At 38.2% G+C, this 18738-nt stretch overlaps 1 protein-coding gene across 1 annotated transcript in view; it reads left to right on the top strand.

Annotated features, from left to right (window-relative positions):
• The window catches only part of gabra3 (gamma-aminobutyric acid type A receptor subunit alpha3), a 597199-nt gene that overhangs the window by 527816 nt on the left and 50645 nt on the right, over window positions 1-18738 (top strand). The window contains exon 9 of the mRNA XM_056239111.1: window positions 11308-11513. Coding sequence (XP_056095086.1) covers window positions 11308-11513 — 206 coding nt within the window. The remainder of the gene's footprint in view (window positions 1-11307; window positions 11514-18738) is intronic.

The raw sequence follows: 18738 nt of genomic DNA on the forward strand, positions 1-18738 counted from the left end.
TTCTCTGATGGTCCATCCTGACATTTCACACAGATAATCCTGTTGTGTCATTTTCTTTACAGCTCTACAGTGTAATGTTTAATTTATGGCTTCAATACACGCTGCACATAATAGCAGTCTGTCTCTGCAGAGACAATAGGAACTTATGTGACATTCTTTCTAATGTCCCCAATGCTTTTTCACTGCATTTCCAGATGGAGATAATGCTTAATGAAAAGTTTAATGAGAATCTTCTCTGCCATTCGACTTTTTGTCACTCTACAGCTCCTCATCAGCCATAGATTTCAATTTAATTGTCAGCCACTGAAGTTTATGGGAGCAAACAGCACTCAGTATTCATTTTAATAGTAGCCATTCACAACAACACACCATGTATTACACATTATATAGCTATGTTTTATTTATGTAACACTCTTATGCGCACTGCAGTCTGGTAATATATCAGTGTCTTCCTTCAGCATTCTTTTCTCAGACAGTGGGCAGGAGGTAACAAGTTCTATTCAGAATCATTTCTCTCTCTCTTTCTCTATTTATTTATTATGTATTTATCATTACATTTTACATAATTTTTCCTGGGTTAGGGTTATTATGAACAATCCAGTTCCTAAATTCTGAATCCTTTTTAACATTAAACATATATAACCAATGTGCTTAGGTAAATCGGACATAACATCATGTAGTTCAGTTAATATTTTAACACAATAAATAAAAAAATAAAATAAAATGAACAGAAACCTTCATCTGACGGTGTTAAATACTGAGTTGACAAAAACTGAGAGTTGACAAAGGTCCAATTGAGGTTACAACAATCAATTGAACAAGACATCTAGTTAAATTTTAAGCTAATATTTAATTAATACAACAATCCTTCCAGTGGTTTGTTTTTCTCCTTTTAGCGGTACAGTACGTCTAATTTTGCGCCTCCAGTAGCTCACAGAATACAAAAAGGCTATGTTAGGTTGAGTGTAATGGTAAGCATTATTATGTGCCGCCCTGTGGCAGCATCTAAAGGATCTGGAAACCGCATCAATTACGTACATTTTATTTGTGCCGACCTGCAGTGGGAAACCAGTTGACAAAACTGAATATTTTTCCACCTTAACCACATGTTGTAGAGTGGAACAATTAGTTTTTTCCTCAGTTGTAGCTGCCTTAATAAACATAAAAAATGCCAAATGCCGACATCATTTTGGAATAATTAAGGTTTTTAATGTTTTTAAAAGAAGTCATTTATTTTCCCCAAGGCTGCATTTATTTAATTAAAAATACAGTAAAAACAGTAATGTTAAAGAACAATTGAAGAAAGTTTTGAGAACATATTGCCCATAATATTTTCTTATGAATGTTATTGTGGTTTCAGAGTAACACATATTTCCTATAGGGTGTTTACTCGCCTTCCCTTGTGTTTACTCTCATCAGATATATGGACGTGTCTTTTTACCCTATGACACTTTGCGCATTGGCATACATCCCAGTGCTGAGAGCTTTCATTTTGAAATGAAATCAACTAAAACACTTTACAAAATAAAGTGGTATATACCTGTATAATTAATGCGCCTGTCCTTGAAACACTCTCAAATGTTTAGCTCACTTTCTAATCACATTTGTAAAGCAGATGTTTTGAGACCAGACCACCGCATACATTACATTATCATGAAATGTATAGCTTTGAGCTCTACTCATGGTGGCTATGGTAGCAGAGCCAATATCTGTATCTGTAACAATCTCAAAATTAATTGTATCTGTATTGGGATAAATCCAGAAATGGCCAGGGCTTTAGTCGAAAGTTTGTGAAATTAAATGAGGAGCTGGTTTGTAATGTAATTCTGTTACCATCCTAGTTTTCATTGAACAAATATGCTTTGTATAACATACAACACATATATATTATAATTATAAAAAATATTTAAATGTCTTCTAATTAAAACAATAATACTAAATGTTAAATAAAAGGGAATTATTATTATTATTTTATTATTATTATTTATTTCCAGAGGAACATTGTGTACAGATACAGTATATATCAGGACAATCATCCACAACCTCAAATAAGAGGGCTCCATATAAAATAGCTGATTAGAGAACATGGAAGTTGAAACTAAATAGTGGCTAAAAAAAATTATTAATAAATAAATAAAAACATCTTTTACTAAGCATAAAAATGCACATCTGAACAAATTATAAAGAATACATAAATGCTTGTCTCAGAGAGAGAGAGAGTGAGACAGACAAACATGTCATGTATCATATAAAGATATCAAGTAGTAGAAAATGTGTATGATGTAGATTTCACCTTTTGGCTTGCTTAGTTGGATACACTTAATTTGTGGCCATATTGATTTGACTGCACTGACTCTATTGGATGAGAACTGAAATGAGCTGGATGATGAAATTACTTTTTAGCTGCATGCTTTGCAGTCAAATTGAACTCTGTTTGCATCTTTGAATCAATACTTTCCTGTTCATCACTGAAAAGCTGCTTTGAAACAATCTATATTATATAAATTACTAAAAAAAGGTGACTTGACCATAATATCGTGCTGATATCACCTAGCTCACCTGTTATCCAGCAAACACGAAGAGTGATTGTGTCTACCGAATATTTTCCCGATTATTCGCATTTTCCGTGCCTTTCCCAATGATGTATTTGGCTTCAGTCACTTCCCTAGTAGTAACCAGGGCGGCCCGGTGCTTGGGTGGGTAGTGCTGTCACCTCACAGCATGAATGTCCCGGTTTGAGACCTTTATGTGTGGAATTTCACTTTGGTGTGGGTTGGTGTTCTGGTTTCTGCCACAATCCAAAGAGAGAGTGAGACAGAGAAACAAGTCATGTATCATATCGTATAAAATAAACATATCAAGTAGTAGAAAATGTGTTTGATGTAGATTTCACCTTTTGGCTTGCTTAGTTGGATACACTTAATTTTTGTCCATATTGATTTGACTGCACTGACACTATTGGATGAGAACTGAACTGAGCTGGATGATGAAATTACTGTTTTCTTCAGAGCTGTTTTATAGATGAATTGATCTCATTCCATAACTGATGAACTTTACACAGTTATTGAACCGAAATGAATCAGCACTGAACTAATTTCACCTGAATACTGACTATTTACTAATGTCTTTTTAGAGCTGCTTTAGAGGATAATTGAAGTCAACGGCAACGCGGTTTCCGATCGTGCTGTGTTCATTTGATTCATAAAGTTTACACTGGAACTTAACACACTTAACTGACTTCAGCTGAACAATTACACTTTTTTTCTTTTTAGTCAAATTGAACTCTGTTTGCATCTTTGAATCATTATTTACCTGTTCATCACTGAAAAGCTGCTTTGAAACAATCTATATTGTATAAATCACTAAAAAAAGGTGACCACCATAATGTTGTGCTATGATATCACCTAGGATGCTGGGATAGGTTGCTGCATCCTTGTGACCCTACATAGGACAAGCAGTTTGGAAAAATGGATGGCTAAATGGATGGATTGTAGTGGTAATGGATGGACCAGTGACTGTGAAGCTCATGAAAAGCACCATTAAGAAGTATAAAAATACAAATTGGGTTGAATTCAAAAATCGCGATCCATTCTTTCACAAATGTTTGTAGAAGCAGTCTGCATGATGATATACAACTGTGGCCATGGAAGTGATTTGGAAGGGTGTCCCAATACTTTTGGCAATATAGTGTAGATCTGCTGTACAGCCGAAATAAACTATGTTGCATTATTTTCCTTTTATCACTGTAAAGCTACTTTGAAACTATCAGTATTGTAAAAAGCGCTATATAAATAAAGGTGACGACTTGAATTTTTCATGGAAAATATTGCCCTCCACTGTGTCACGTTAAGTTTCTGTATCTTGTTCAGTCTAGATCAGCCCTCTAAATCAAGGAGCATCTCGATAGTTAAAGGAAAGGTAGTAGATAAAACATTCTTCATTAATGGTGAGGCAATACCAACAGTTTCTGAGAAGCCAGTGAAGAGTCTTGGGAGATGGTACGATGGGGATCTAAAGGACACAGTTCGGGTGGGAGAAGTTAGACGACAAGCAGTGGAAGGGTTGAAGAGCATAAACAGCTGTGCTCTACCTGGCAAACTAAAACTCTGGTGCTTTCAGTTTGGTCTACTGCCGAGGTTGCTGTGGCCACTGACCGTGTACGACGTTTCTTTGACGACAGTGGATAAGCTGGAAGCGTTGATAAGTTCATACATCAGGAAATGGTTGGGAGTCCCACGCTGCCTCAGCAGAGTGGGACTTTATAGTAAAGGAATATTGCAGCTGCCAGTCTCTGCTTTAACCGAGGAGTTTAAGTGTGCCAAGGTCAGACTGGAAATTACCTTAGTAGAGTCACGTGACAAATGTATAAGGGAGGCAGCCCCTGTGTTAAAAACTGGTAGAAAGTGGTCAGCAAAGAAATCTGTAGTAGAGGCAAAGGCTGCCCTTCAAATTGGGGATATCGTGGGATAGGTACAGCATGGAAGAGGGGGTTTTGGGCTCAGTTTAGCTCCTCCTAAATGGCACAAGGCAGGCCCAGCTCAAAGGAGGAAGCTGGTAGTCAACGAGGTGCGAAAGCAGGAGGAGAGGATGAGGTGTATAAAGGCCATTTCGCAGGCCAAGCAGGGAGAGTGGATGAGATGGGAGAGTGTGGAACAACGCAAGATGGGCTGGCAAGACCTTTGGTCAATGGAAGAGAGTATGATCAGTTTCCTTATTAGGTCAACATATGATGTTCTCCCACACCGCAGAACCTAAACCTCTGGGTAGGAGAGGATCACTCTTGTCCTTTGTGTTCATCACCTGCCACATTAAGGCACATTTTGACAGGATGTAAGGTGGCTCTTAGCCAAGGTCGGTTTACTTGGCGCCATGACCAAGTACTGCGATGTTTGGCTTTAGCATTGGAAGGCAAGCGTAGTATGACCAATAAGTTCCCGCCTGTTCTAGTAAAACATTACACGCAGAAGACAATATTCCTCCGCCCAGGCGAGCAACCACCAAGAAAAGGTGTTAACACCAATTCTCTCCCAGGACAACTGGAAGCTGCTAGGGACTGGAAAATGCTGGCTGATCTTGATCAACGGCTTATTTTTCCACCTGAGATTGCCGCCACTAACCTACGACCAGATATTGTTTTTTGGTCTGGATCAGCACGCATTGTTCAACTGATAGAGTTAACAGTGCCATGGGAGGATGCGGTAGATGAGGCATATGAGAGGAAGAAACTGCGGTATGCTCATCTGGCCACTGAAGCAGAACAGCAAGGATGGAGAGTCCAGGTTTATCCAGTGGAAGTGGGTTGTCGAGGTTTTGTGGCACACTCTACAACCCGGTTCCTCAGAGACGTCGGATTCAGCGGCCAAGAGTTGCGTCGCACAGTAAAGAACGTATCTGAAGCAGCAGAAAGGAGCAGCAACTGGCTGTGGTTGAGACGGAAAAATTCTAGCTGGCTGTGTACAGGCCGCCACGCTACGGTTTCGTAAAATTCTTGAAAACTTGAAGAGTCTGTTGGTTTATTTGTATACGTTCCTGTGGATATTGCGTGAATGACGGATGGTTGGGCAGATATTGTGTTTTGCGGTAGGTGGTATGCCATACGGAACCGTTGCCACTGAAACTGCATATTAACGCACCAGTGGGGCTCGACAGCCTTAGTCAAACGGGTTGGCGTGTATGGTTGGGTTGCGGAGAGATTGTGAGATTGTGGTTAGGTCTCAGCAGCAGGAGGGATGTAGAGGTCAGTAAGCTGGGCTGAGTTGAGTGGGGGACGGAGGGGGGTGACTCTGGGACGCCAGAGTCACTGTCGAGCCCTCTTGAGGTGTCGTGGGCTAGTCGACGAAACACTGAGGACGGAAGGTGCCCACTTGAAGACCCTAGAGATGTCCCCTACTCGGCTCAATCCAGACGATTGTCGTGCTGGTCCTGTAGTTGCAGCCGTCGCGTGTGCTGACGCGCCAAGTACACTGCAGCCGTTAACGCCGGACAGAAGGGGAGTCACACCACCATATGGAAAGAAGCGTAAATGGATGGAGAAGCATAGTTTACGGTAAAGCTACGTCTTAGTTTTGCTTATCTTGGCGAAAGCCGAGTACAAATCAGCATGAAGTTTTAACCTGTTAAGCTTCACCAGAGCGTAGGCGCTCTGAAGCGTTTTTTTTTTAAATAGTTCAAAGTTACTATCATAATTAATGGTATTAACTTGACAAACTTTACATCATTAAAAAGATATAAGACTCAAGTTTCAGTATTTGACCACTATTGTATTCTGAGAAACTTATAGTGACAGTTATGTCTTAATTTGTGTCAGGAGTTATGAAATTAAAAAATGAGCCGTTACCTTTAATATGAATTATGAGCGTCAGCTGCTCTCGTTCGGAAAAAAACTCCCGTGCGATCGTCATGACAGCGCTTGACAAAACAACGTCCCTCAGGGCTTTTAGCTCAAACATGTGCAGATTTGGAGAAATAGATTCTCATAGGTTTACATCAGATTTCTATAGACAGGAATAATGTTTATTGAATTTATACCCAAATGCGTCGATGTAATCATTATGAGCGCTGTATACTCTGATGTACTGTGTTTTCAATTCATACTGGCAGTCTGAGGGCGCTGTTTGTTCAGTAAAGTCCATATATGGATCACATGAAGAAGAGCCATAACCATGTGACAAGGAAGTCTTGCCACAACAAGCTTCCAGAGATCGCTGTAAAGTGCAGATAAAGATGTTTTGAAGACAATAAACATGATTGCAATGATATTTGAGTTACCTGTGTTCTTCAAGCCATGCCAGGTATTTCATAATAATAGATTATATTTATAATGTAATGCTAATCGATAGAGATTTCATCATCGTGCAGAACACTATAAATAATACATTTTCTGTCTGATTTTTTTTTATCTGAAGCCAAATCAGATCACAGAAGATTATTTAAAACACTCGACTTGCGTTATAAAGTAAGTTTGGAGAACAGACATGGTTTTAATCTCATAAATGGTCGTGTATTGATGGTGTGCTAAGCTAAAATGCTAGCTAGCCCAGGTGCACCTGCTATACCAGCAGTTATTGTTTTATGTTTTTTATTCTAAATAGGAATGCTTACTGAAATGTTTCAGTGCATTTGAAACCAGTTTCAAATATTTAGTGAGAACTTTGATAAAAGAAATTAGGGTTTGAAACCCTATGAATAGCATGTGAATAGCCAGTCGTTAGTAGCTATAATGCAGACAAAAGAAATGCATATTTAGAGCCATAATAACCAGTCTGGAGAGGTGTAAATGTGTGCAGGGGAGACTGACACTGAATGGGACTCGTTTTGCACCACAAAACAATAGCTAGACAATAGACTGAATAGATGACTAAACATCAGTTTGCATTGAAGATACTAAATCAGTCTAATTAAAATAAAGTAATTTGACATGATCTTGAAAAACATTTAACTAAATACAGAGTTTTAGACTTATCATTTTCAGATTTTAAATATAAAATGGTCACACATATGGCTTTAGCTGCAGTGCATTTCTAGATTGCTCCAGGGCCAACTTCAATTTTATTTTCATGAAGATGTTTCATAAAAAAAAATTCTAATAACTTTACAAAACTTTGAAGCTATTTTTTTTTTAAAAATCATTATGACAATAATTAATTCTACATGTACAATAAACTACCAGGTGTAAGCTTTCAAATGAGATCATACTTGTGCTTTTAGTGCAAAGGGTTCATGAACTGTATCTGTTTCAGTTTGGGAATGCCATTTCTGGGGATTTTTCAAAAGTGGGCTTGCAGCTTAACAGGTAAACATCTACTCTCGTGTAATGGAAATCATTAGTTTCATGATCATGTTCGTTTTCCCTGTCACCTTTCCTGAGTTCTCGTTCATAATTTGTTACCATGGTTTCTGATTTAGTTGCGAACCTGTTTCTTGTTCTGTTGGATTATTCCTTCTGTGTATTTAAGCCCTCAGTTCTTTCTGTTCATTGTTCTGTGTAGTTTATGATAATTGTTTTGCTGGATCTCTTGATGTTCATTAAAATAATGTTTTCATTCATTCTGCATCATGAATCTTTTCTTTTGATAAAACACAGCTATCCTTGACACACTGTAGCTCTCAATTCTACGCTTGTGCACATTTAAGAAAAGGGAACCTCACATATTAATGTTTTGAAACAGGGGTGATTCTAGGATTTCAGCCCCCAATAATGGTTTGATTAAAAAAAATTAAATATCTATATTGTTTGTAATCTACGTTAGGCATGAACAGTACTAGATTGTACACTACCCATCAAGTCAACCCCTGAATAATGAATTAATTTCAAATCGTTTTAATTAACCAACCAATATTCATACATATTTATTAAAGCTACAATATGTTTGTTTTTTCGCCGCTAGGGGTCGCTAACCTCTTACAATAACAAAGGCGTAGGTTGATGATGCAGTGATAAGCGGAATGATGGGACTTGCTGTCATGCTAATGGATCTAATAATGTTTATGGATGAGTGAAAATATTCACGACTGTGCTATGAAGCAGGTCGTGATTGCTAATGAGAGACAGATATCAGCGCCACACGTGAGCCCCGCGGATATAAAGGAATAAGGACATTTAATTCTACCGAACTACCCGTAAGTGCAGAATTACTACTCACACAGGTCAGTTTATTTGACAAATTAAACTTGAGGTAACAAAGCGCTGTTGCATTTGGTCTAAAGAGCATACTAAACAGCATTTGAGTCTAGATCAACATTAGAATAACATACTGATCATATTCTAAGATTTCATCATGTTTAGCTATATACAGCCCATTCTCATCCCTAGGCGTCATGAAACTGACGCCTTGGGAATCATTTTGACCATGCTTCAATATTTGACGCTTTAGGCACCCTTTAGCGTCAGTTACATGACGCGATCCTAGGGCGTCATCTTACTGACGCTTTACCTTTAACGTCAGTTAGATGACGCTATCTAATCCTAACCCTACCCCAGACCTAAACCTACCCGCGTCATCTAACTGACGCTAAAGGTAAAGCGTCAGTAAGATGACGCCCTAGGATCGCGTCATGTAACTGACGTCAAAGGGTGCCTAAAGCGTCAAATATTGAAGCATGGTCAAAATTGTCATTTTAGTGACGCCTTGGGGTGAGAATGCGTTGCTATATAACATTGATTTGTTTTATGTGCATTTGCTCACCTGTCTAAAAAAGTACATGCAAGAGTGGCATCCCTGTCAAGTCGTGACTCGTGAAGCTCTGCCAAGTCCAAGTTAGTCGTGGACGTGGAGCTCTCGGCATCTCGAAAGGCCTCGCTGATATTGATCCTTGTTTTAGTTCTCCTTTTGTCCCAAAGTCTGCTTGCTATGGTTCATAATGTTTGAACGACAGCAACAACATTGTGCCGCTAGAAGTTACGCACTACGCTGTCCACGTATGTCGTTACTATGGCAGTACAAGTGGAAACCAGGGATAACGCGGATATTATGTCATTGACAGGCGACAAGTGAACAGGGACGGGTACTTTTTAAAATTGTGAATTTCTCTGAATTTACAAATTCTTGGAAACATTTAGGATAATGGAAGTACACAGTTGAAAGAAATATAACACTGTACAAGTGGTTTTTGGATATTTGAATAAAAAATTATTACATATTGTACCTTTAACAATATGGACAAAATGTATATTAATATAATAAAAAACCAGCACATAAATCTATCATTTTACCAATAAATATCTTTACTCTAAGGCTAATAAATGTGTCACAATCAAGATAACTCCACGTTTCTCTGTCATTTACTCTAAAAAGCAATTTAAATAAGTGCATAAGTGCTGTCTGTCACTAGCCATGTTTCCATCCACTTGTCAATCGAATTATCTGAAGTTCGGTAAAAAACCTCATGCGAATAAAGCTGGTGAAAGTGTGTTTCCATCCAATGACTTTAAAGCGGATAAAAACCTGTGCGTAATGACGTCACATGCTATTTTGCGATCAAATTGGTATATCGAATTGATTCGAGACATGTTAAGGTGTTTCCATTCTTTTTCTCACCGAATTTCACAACATTCAAGCCAACATTTGCGAACAAAGTTTTACTAGGCAAAATGGATCGCGCCATAATAACGTTTCCATCCGCGTTTATCGCATAAGCCATATATCGATCAAGATAAAATTCGATGAGACCGATTGGATTTCATTTGAGTCGATATTCATGAAATTTATAAAAAATAAAAGACTGAAGGCCCCTAAAAAGGCCCCTGTTTTGAACTTCAAGTGTGAATGAGATTTGACAGTTATGGCAGAATGGGATCTTTCATTGCTCTTTTTCTCACACAAAGATATGACTTCAGAAATCATCAGTCTTCAAAAGTTTTCAGAAGTCATATGGACTGCTTTTACAGTGTTTTTTTTTTTTTTTTGGAGCTTGACCAATTACAATTTTAATTTACAATTTTAATTTCAATGTATTGAAAAAAGGAACTATATATTTCTGCTGCATTTCTCCTTTTTGTAACATGAAAATAAACTCAAAACAGGCTTTGAATGATATGAGGAGTAAATGATAACAACATTTATATTTTGAACTATTCCTTTAAATACATTGGTTCTCAGCAAGTGGGTCCTGATCCAAAAATATGTCACAGACCTATTAGGGACATAACAGGGGAACAAATTATACAATGCAACCATATTTAGGGCATATTTTCTGCACTTATAAGACAGGGGGGAAAAATGAAATTAAATAAACTCATATCTAACCAATAACAAATCTACACAGCGTAAAAGAAAATACAACCCAGACAACATTAAATATGGGTTCACTAGGAACAAGGATGAACTTGTGTGCCAAATATTGTCTGCATTATTTTGTGCAGTGAGCTCCCGGCTACCGAGGGAATGATGCAGTCTAAATTAAAGACATTTTAGAAACCAAACACTCAGACAACAAAGACAAGCTTGAAAAAAAAAAAAGTTTTTAATGTTAATATTATTAAATTACAAAAAGTGCCATTAATTACAATGTATAACATTCATACCTAATGCTAATTTAATTATTGTGTATATTAATACATTTCAGTGTTTCATTCCATGGACATTTTTGTTCACTTTTGTTTAAGGCTTAAAACTAGTCCCAGTCACTGATTGTCAGCGTTTAAATTATATAATTATATATAATTATATATAAAGTGTTTATATTAGCTAAATCAACTATAATGTCAAGCAAACTGATATTTTAAAAGATTACTCCACATTTTCTGTAATCTGGACCACAACAGGTGATGCTTACACTTATCTAACACTTATCAATTTCCATTCTTAGGTGTCACAACTGTCCTGACTATGACCACACTGAGTATAAGTGCCCGGAACTCACTTCCCAAGGTGGCCTATGCAACAGCCATGGACTGGTTTATGGCAGTGTGCTATGCCTTTGTCTTCTCTGCTCTCATTGAGTTTGCCACCGTCAACTACTTCACAAAGCGCAGCTGGGCCTGGGATGGCCAGAAGGAGGCCCAGGAGATGCGGGTAAGATAGACCATTTAATACGTTGGAGTAGGATGTCACAATGCTGTAAAAGTACAGTACTTCCTGTACACTTGAGTGGGTAACACTTTATTTTAAGGTGCTTGTAATAAGCAGTAATTAACAGTTAATAAGACACTTATAAGACCTTATAAGATGCATATAAGATGCATATAAGCATTAACTAATGATAATAAATAAATTAAATAAAATAATAAATTTCTCAAGTATCAATACATTGCACTTTTAGAACAGCCGAACAAACATAAATGGTAACACAAACTCCCAGTCACTTAAAAATTGACCTTCCCAAGAGGGAGTAGTTTCCCTGATCTCTTCAGGGCCTGGACCTTTAATTAACCCTTATATGAAGTAGTTAATGCTTATATGCATCTTATAAGGTCTTATAAGTGTCTTATTAACTGTTAATTACTGCTTATTACAAGCACCTTAAAATAAAGTGTTACCCAAAATTGCAGTAAGCTTTACCTTTTAAGCTTGTGTATTTTTATAGTGTTTCTCAGTGTAATCAATCACTGTTTCATTTTTTTATAGAGTTCCTCCAGACAATAAGCAATAAATATTCAGCATATAAATCCTAAACTAACATGGGCTTTCTTGTTAGCAAGCTTGTCACTATTGTAATTTTTCATCGAGGTTGTTCCCGCTCAATAAGTTTAAGGGCTGCCAACCTTCTCTCTTTTTCCCCCACCGCTTTTGCTTGCTCTTGATTATTGCCACCCTCTGTCCTGGCCTTGATAACCTCTGAGAAATGAAGTGCTTAGAGCTAATGCATGTGAATTGCTGCAGAGAAAGCTCAGCGAGGTGCCGCATTGCTCACAGTATGAGGAGATATTGTACCTGGGAATCACTAATATAAATTCCTGTTTCGTCCTCTTGTTGTAACCCATGCTTAATCTGTCGAGAAACACTTTACTTCTTCATTAACTGTTCAATAGAATAGAAATGTTGTGTTTCTACAGAAAGCGTCGAGAACAGCTGCAGAGTCTCTCCGAAGAGAGTACAATGCAAAACTGATAGCACGTATAGGCTTGGACAATAGAAGTTAAAGTCGGCTGTTAAAAAATGGAGTAAAAAAGTGAGTGACTATGTATGTATAATATGGATGAAAAACTTTTTCTAACATTAGTTAGTTGAATAAATGCTAATTTTCACAACGCATTCCTTTATGGAAGTTTGGGGGAATGTTTACAAAATGTTTAGTTTACGACTAGGGGTGCTCCGATTGATCGGCTATCGGCCGACAATCACTTCTAAGTACTCAATCGGCAATCTCTCAATTTGCCAATTGTGAACTTGAGAGGTGCGGCATGACTTTCAGTGGCGTCATCTCAATCTCTGTCGGCGCAGGAAAAATAATTCTAATACTGAAGGTGAGGTACACTTCTAGCCTGGGAACACCCAGACAACTTCCGGCAAATTAAGATTTGCTCTGAAAGTTAGTTTGGCAAAGAGCTCATTCAAGCCCATTTCCAATCCGTCGAAATCGAGGCACCAATCAGAAACGTTGGGGCGGGCTTTACACGATGATGACAGCGCTGGGATTTTGAAGCAGATTTTGTAGCCTACATTACAAAGATGGATGCCGCCGTCGAACATCACTCGTTCGAATCAGCTATCGCGTCTGTTTTAAGCGATTTGAACGTTTCCTTTTTGTTAAAAACCGAGCAAAGAACAACACTTGGAGATGTTTTTCCGCCGCTCTGCATACGTCATCTCCTTCATCGCTCTGATTGGGTTTAGGTCTATCCGCGACGTCCGTTGGTGACGCCCCTCTGGAAATAATTTGTCTATGACGCTTTGCCAGACCATAACTCAGTTACAACTGAGAATGGTATGGTTTTAACCAGGCTAGTACACTTCATACATCTTTATTAAATAAATCGGTCAATTGAAAACTTTGTGAGAAGTAATTTCACAAATGGCACGAGAGAATCAGCGCTCTCTCTCTCTCTAAATGTGCAAATGACTTCACATCTCTACATCACACACTACATAAGCGAATTGCACGCTGCACAGTTGACGGAATTGTCACTTTTTAAACCATTCAGTAGGCCTACTCGCACGCTCTCTGAGAGACAGGGCACTCATGCACGCTCAAAGCGTGCACACATAAAGCCGCCTAACAGGTCAATGGTCAAAATGCGCTTTAATAGTTAAATACACACATGTACAAAATTACTGTCTTGCCGAGTTTTCACGTAAACACAGTTGGTTATGTCTTAAATAAAAGTAAACAGTCGATAAAGAAAACGCAAGTGTATAGGGCCTTTCACACGGAGCGTGATTAAACGGTGTGAATGTAAGTCGCTATGAAGAAACAATAGATCCCTATGGAGCTATTCACATCGGGCGCGATCTATCGCAGCGCGACAAAGCGAGATTTTTCCCGGAAGGGAGAAGAGAATGGATTTTGAGTGTTATCATTGGTGTCTGAGAACAGATATATTTTTACACGTTCTTTATATAGATTATCATTCTATTCATGTTCCACTGAATTATGCAATCTGAAGAGCTTGAAATGGCATAGAGCGCTGCTTTCTTCCGTGCGTGTCTATTATAAGTCAGAGAGTTAATTCGCTCTAGAGCTGTCAATCATATTATGTGATCATAAATCCTGCTCTTCCGAATGACGACGTTGTGTTCATTTCCTCGTTCTGAGTTCCAGACAGTTCCACACATATACAAATGAGAGACACATTTCTACAGATGAAACATGAAGCCAAATAAATATGATTATACGATGATATATGTTCTGTATGTTTGTCTGTATGCTGCTCTGGGTATTTTTACAACAATAAAGAATGAGAAATGCTTAGCAGGTGTACCATTCAGTTTACTATAAAACACTACAAATAATGCACGTCTGCCCATTATTCAATCAAAATACACTTTTGAAGATCGCTGTCGGAAGTTATTACATGCACCCGATGATGGTTTCTGTGTTGTACCAAACTTTATTTATCTTAATTTGCTGTTGTATGTTGTGCAGCAGTCATGGGTAAAGTCAAATGGGAAAACCTACAAGTTACATACTTGAGGAAAAATGTTGTTCAAATGTGTGTTTAGCGTCACCTATTGTGCTGGCGTGAACTAGCTGAAGGCAATCAATCATTTTGCATTCAGTGTGAAAGCTCCGTTTGTGGGCGATTCGCTTAGCTTTATCACATTGCGCTCATGTGAAAGAGCCTTGACAGTATATTTTGACAGCTGTCTTAAAGTGACAGCAGCCTAATAAACCTGTTGCCGTTTGTGCCATTAATGCTAATCAAACAACAAAAGACATCTAAACTCTTGACTAGGGCTGTTTTCGACTAAGGATTTTCATAGTCGAATCTGATTCATTAGATTTTGCCGTAGTCGACTGATAGTCGAACCTTTTTTTTTTTTTTTTTTAGATAGCAGCTAGACGTTCGGTTTAATAACTGTTCGTCTGTTATAGGACAACTCGCTCTACGTTTATTTAAAATGAACAGCAAGACAACTAGAAGTGAATGTGCTTTCCATTAAATGAATCCTTAACACAAAAACAACGTTGCAATGAACGTGCTTTGTTTTAAATAAATCACACACAGTACACAAAACCTTAACAAAAAACTTTGCAATGAACTTTGCGATTTAGACGCACAAACTGCGTGCCAGTGCGGTGAGAGTAGCCTACATGCTCGGGCAGATTCGGCTTGAAGTCGTTCATCCTCGGATGCGGCACCGCGCGCGCTGTTACAAATAAAGCTGTGCACACAGCCAAGCAATGGGGTCTTGCCGGTCTTGCGCACCCAACGCGTAATTTTTTTTGCCGTGCGCACCTTCGCGCTCGCGCGGACGCGTCGAGTATAAACAAGGCTTTACTCCGTGTCAGCGGAGGTCAGTAAAGGTGCACAGACCTCTCCCGAATCATCTCCAGCACTCAGCCTCCGATCACACCACTAACTCCGCCTCCGTTTCCCTCGTAAGATGATATTAGTATTTAAACATTCTCTATGATACAAAATGTTTGTAAAAAATATTTTAATAGCACGGTTTTGGCGGTTATAGAGTTCTAATGACGGTGTTCAACTACCGTCGGTCTCACGGTTATATAATAACGTCACACCCCTCATAACACTTGCCTACTATTCGACTATGAGGTTCATAGTCGAATCAGACCTCTCCGAATCGAATCGTCGAATCCTCGACTATTAGAAGTCAGCCCTACTCTTGACTGAATATATTTTGTAACTTTAAATTTTAGGATTAATCTGACTATCCATCGGTATTTTACATTTGTTTATTCAATTTCTGTACTATTTCTTACCTGAATACTACTGTTAGACCTACCTGAGAAAACTTAAAGCACTGTCTATTTCATTTGTATCATTATTATTGCATTTATTTGTGCTACTTATTGTAATTTGTTTATTTGTTCTTATTTTATTATTAACTGTTTACTTCTATTTTGTGTAAATTCAATTCAGAGTTTGAAATCAAGCTTGTGCAACAAAATTGCCCAATTGAAAAACAAAAATGCATTGCGTGATCAAACATTTAGCTGAGATAATTATGTATTTTTTGATAAATTAAGGAGGAAATTCACCCCAGTTTCCAAAAAAAAATGTAGGCCCTGAATTAATAACTGTAAAATTCTGATCGGAGTGGCCCTATAAATAATGCTACGTGATAAAAAAGGCTTCAAATAGACCCCATGATCGGTATCTGCAAATAAGGCTTCTGTAATCTGCCCCAAATATCCTGATCGGAGCACCCTTAGTTATGACTGTAATCACGGTTCCCTGAGAAGGGGAAAGAGACACGCCGTCTGGAACTGATGCTATGGGGAACTCCCTCTGTGTGACCAGTGTCTGAAGACATGTAACAAACACGACAATTGATTGGCTGATGGCAGTCTTTGACGTCAAGAGGATGCCTGCAAAATACGATGCATGGCAAACCATGATTACAGTCGTAACATGAGACGCTCCCTTTTGAAGTGGATCTTCGACTTGGCTAAATTATGCAGACAATAGTGGGCATAAAATAAATAGACTCTCCAGAATAAAGAGTCAGAGTCAAGACGAATCAACCCCCCGGTGCAAAATTGTGAGCCATAGGCTGCTTAATGAAGCTACTCCTCCCTCTACAGCAAGAGAAAGATACAGTTTCAGTGCTCTATTGCAAGGGAAGTCCTGGCCTTGAACACCTTCCTCCCTCGTAGGGCAGGTAAAAATACCTAAGTGCCCTAAGAGTAGGGATGGGAATTGATAAGAATTTAACGACTCCGATTCCATTATCGATATTGCTTTGTAACAGTATTAGCTGTTACTGTGATATCATACTCACCACTAGGGGGGCTCATGAGCGTTAGAACCTCTGGTATTTAAAAGGATGGGAGTATAGAAGAAGTCAGTTGTTTGGAAGAGGGAAGCATGGTTTTATTCAAGCACCTCCTGCAACACTTATTGGAGTCCTGATTGAGAAACATTGTTTCCAGTTCAATCATGTAAGTTTTGTTCCTCCTTATGTTGTGTAATTGTTTTTCATTTTGATTTATATAATAGTACTATAGATATCTTTTTCTTTTTTTGTTGTAGACGGACTCTTTATACGTTGCTTTATATTTTGAGACGGTTGAGTCCATATGAATTGCTAAGGCCCAACTGAAATGGACGTCAAGTGGTTTCTAAACCAATGGATTGATATCACTGCATTACCATGTGGATTAACAAATATCCTAAGTACAAGACTGTGATTTTGTGGGCTATCTAGTTTTTTTATGGATTTCCTTGGACTACTGGAAGAGCACTTGAAGGTTGTTTTTTTTGCTTTGGACATTCAATTTTCTTTGTAGTGATTCCCTTAATTACTCAAAGAATCATTCAATTATAAGATTTCATTTGTAATTTTCTTTTCTACTGATTAAGTCTTTCTTTATAGACCATGAGAGTGGATATTGTTTTCATTTGTTGAACTGGTTTAATTTCAATTTATTTTCATATAAATGCATTGTTTTGTTTGTTTGTTGTTTCCTAAATTGATATAAATGTATAAAAAGTTCATTTCTGTCTTTATTGTTTGTGACTTTACAACTGGGTAACATATTGTAAGATACAATATCTTAAGATTTTGCAACAATACGTTCTTAGCTGGTGGGCCCTTCCTATTATTCAGATATATATATGGCTGCATGCCACTAAAGTGGACAGTGGTTATATAAATGGCGCCCGAACAAGGACCACCAGACTTCATATAGGTTGTTGAAAATATTCCAGTGTTTGTCACCATATAAACCCTTACACGTTAGTAAATAAATAAATAAAATGGCTAGTCTAGAAGTGTTGGATGAGGATGAGCCCGTACCCAATACAGATTTCTCATCTGCACCATTTAGCACCCACAGAGAACCACTACGAGAGTTGATTAATACGTTCAGTGATCTGTACCTTGATTCAGAGGAGGAAGAAATTGTGGACGACGACCAAAAGGAAGTCCAATTTCTACCTCCACCACCACCTGAAATTTATGCAGAACCGACACACCATCCTTCCACAGCTGTTTCAGAGATGTTAGAACAACTCACAGAACGTTTCACCAAACTCGAGGAGCAGATTACCGACATAAATCAACGTGTGAGTGAACAAGTTTCCTTCATTGATTTTGAATCGCAACGCAAAGCTACAGAAGATAAATTGTTATACCAAATAGACCGTGAGTGCAGCAGAGTGAAAAAACATCTAGAACTGAGCATTCAAGATCTTGGACAGTCAATGCTAGACTGTTTGAAGAGAAGAGACCAACAATTGGAACAGAGATTACAAGCTTTCCAGCCTTTTATATCCACCCCAAATCAGCCTAAGAATACCAGTACTGTTCACAGATCACTGAGAGATCAAACCTACAGTCTTCAGTCAAATAATCAATCTGTCATGGACAGTTCAAACCAGTACAACCCACCAGTCAAACTTGAGTTCCCTAGTTTCAGCAATAGCCCGGATGAAGATCCTATCTTATTCATCGAACGATGTGAGGAGTATTTCGCTGTTCGACCTTTGAAGAATAGTGAAATTTTAGCTTCTTTAACTGCTGTACTTAAACATACTGCAAAAGATTGGTGGATGGCAGAGAAAGGGAATGTCCGTGATTGGAAACAGTTTAAAAAATTATTTCTGCTATCTTTTCTCAGTGAGGATTATGAAGAGTTGGCAGTAAGGAAGCTGATGGAGAGAAGACAAGG

This window comes from Rhinichthys klamathensis, unplaced genomic scaffold, assembly GCF_029890125.1.
Source record: "Rhinichthys klamathensis goyatoka isolate OS25496 unplaced genomic scaffold, OSU_Roscu_1.1 h1tg000554l_1, whole genome shotgun sequence".
In the NCBI taxonomy this organism is placed as follows: domain Eukaryota; kingdom Metazoa; phylum Chordata; class Actinopteri; order Cypriniformes; family Leuciscidae; genus Rhinichthys; species Rhinichthys klamathensis.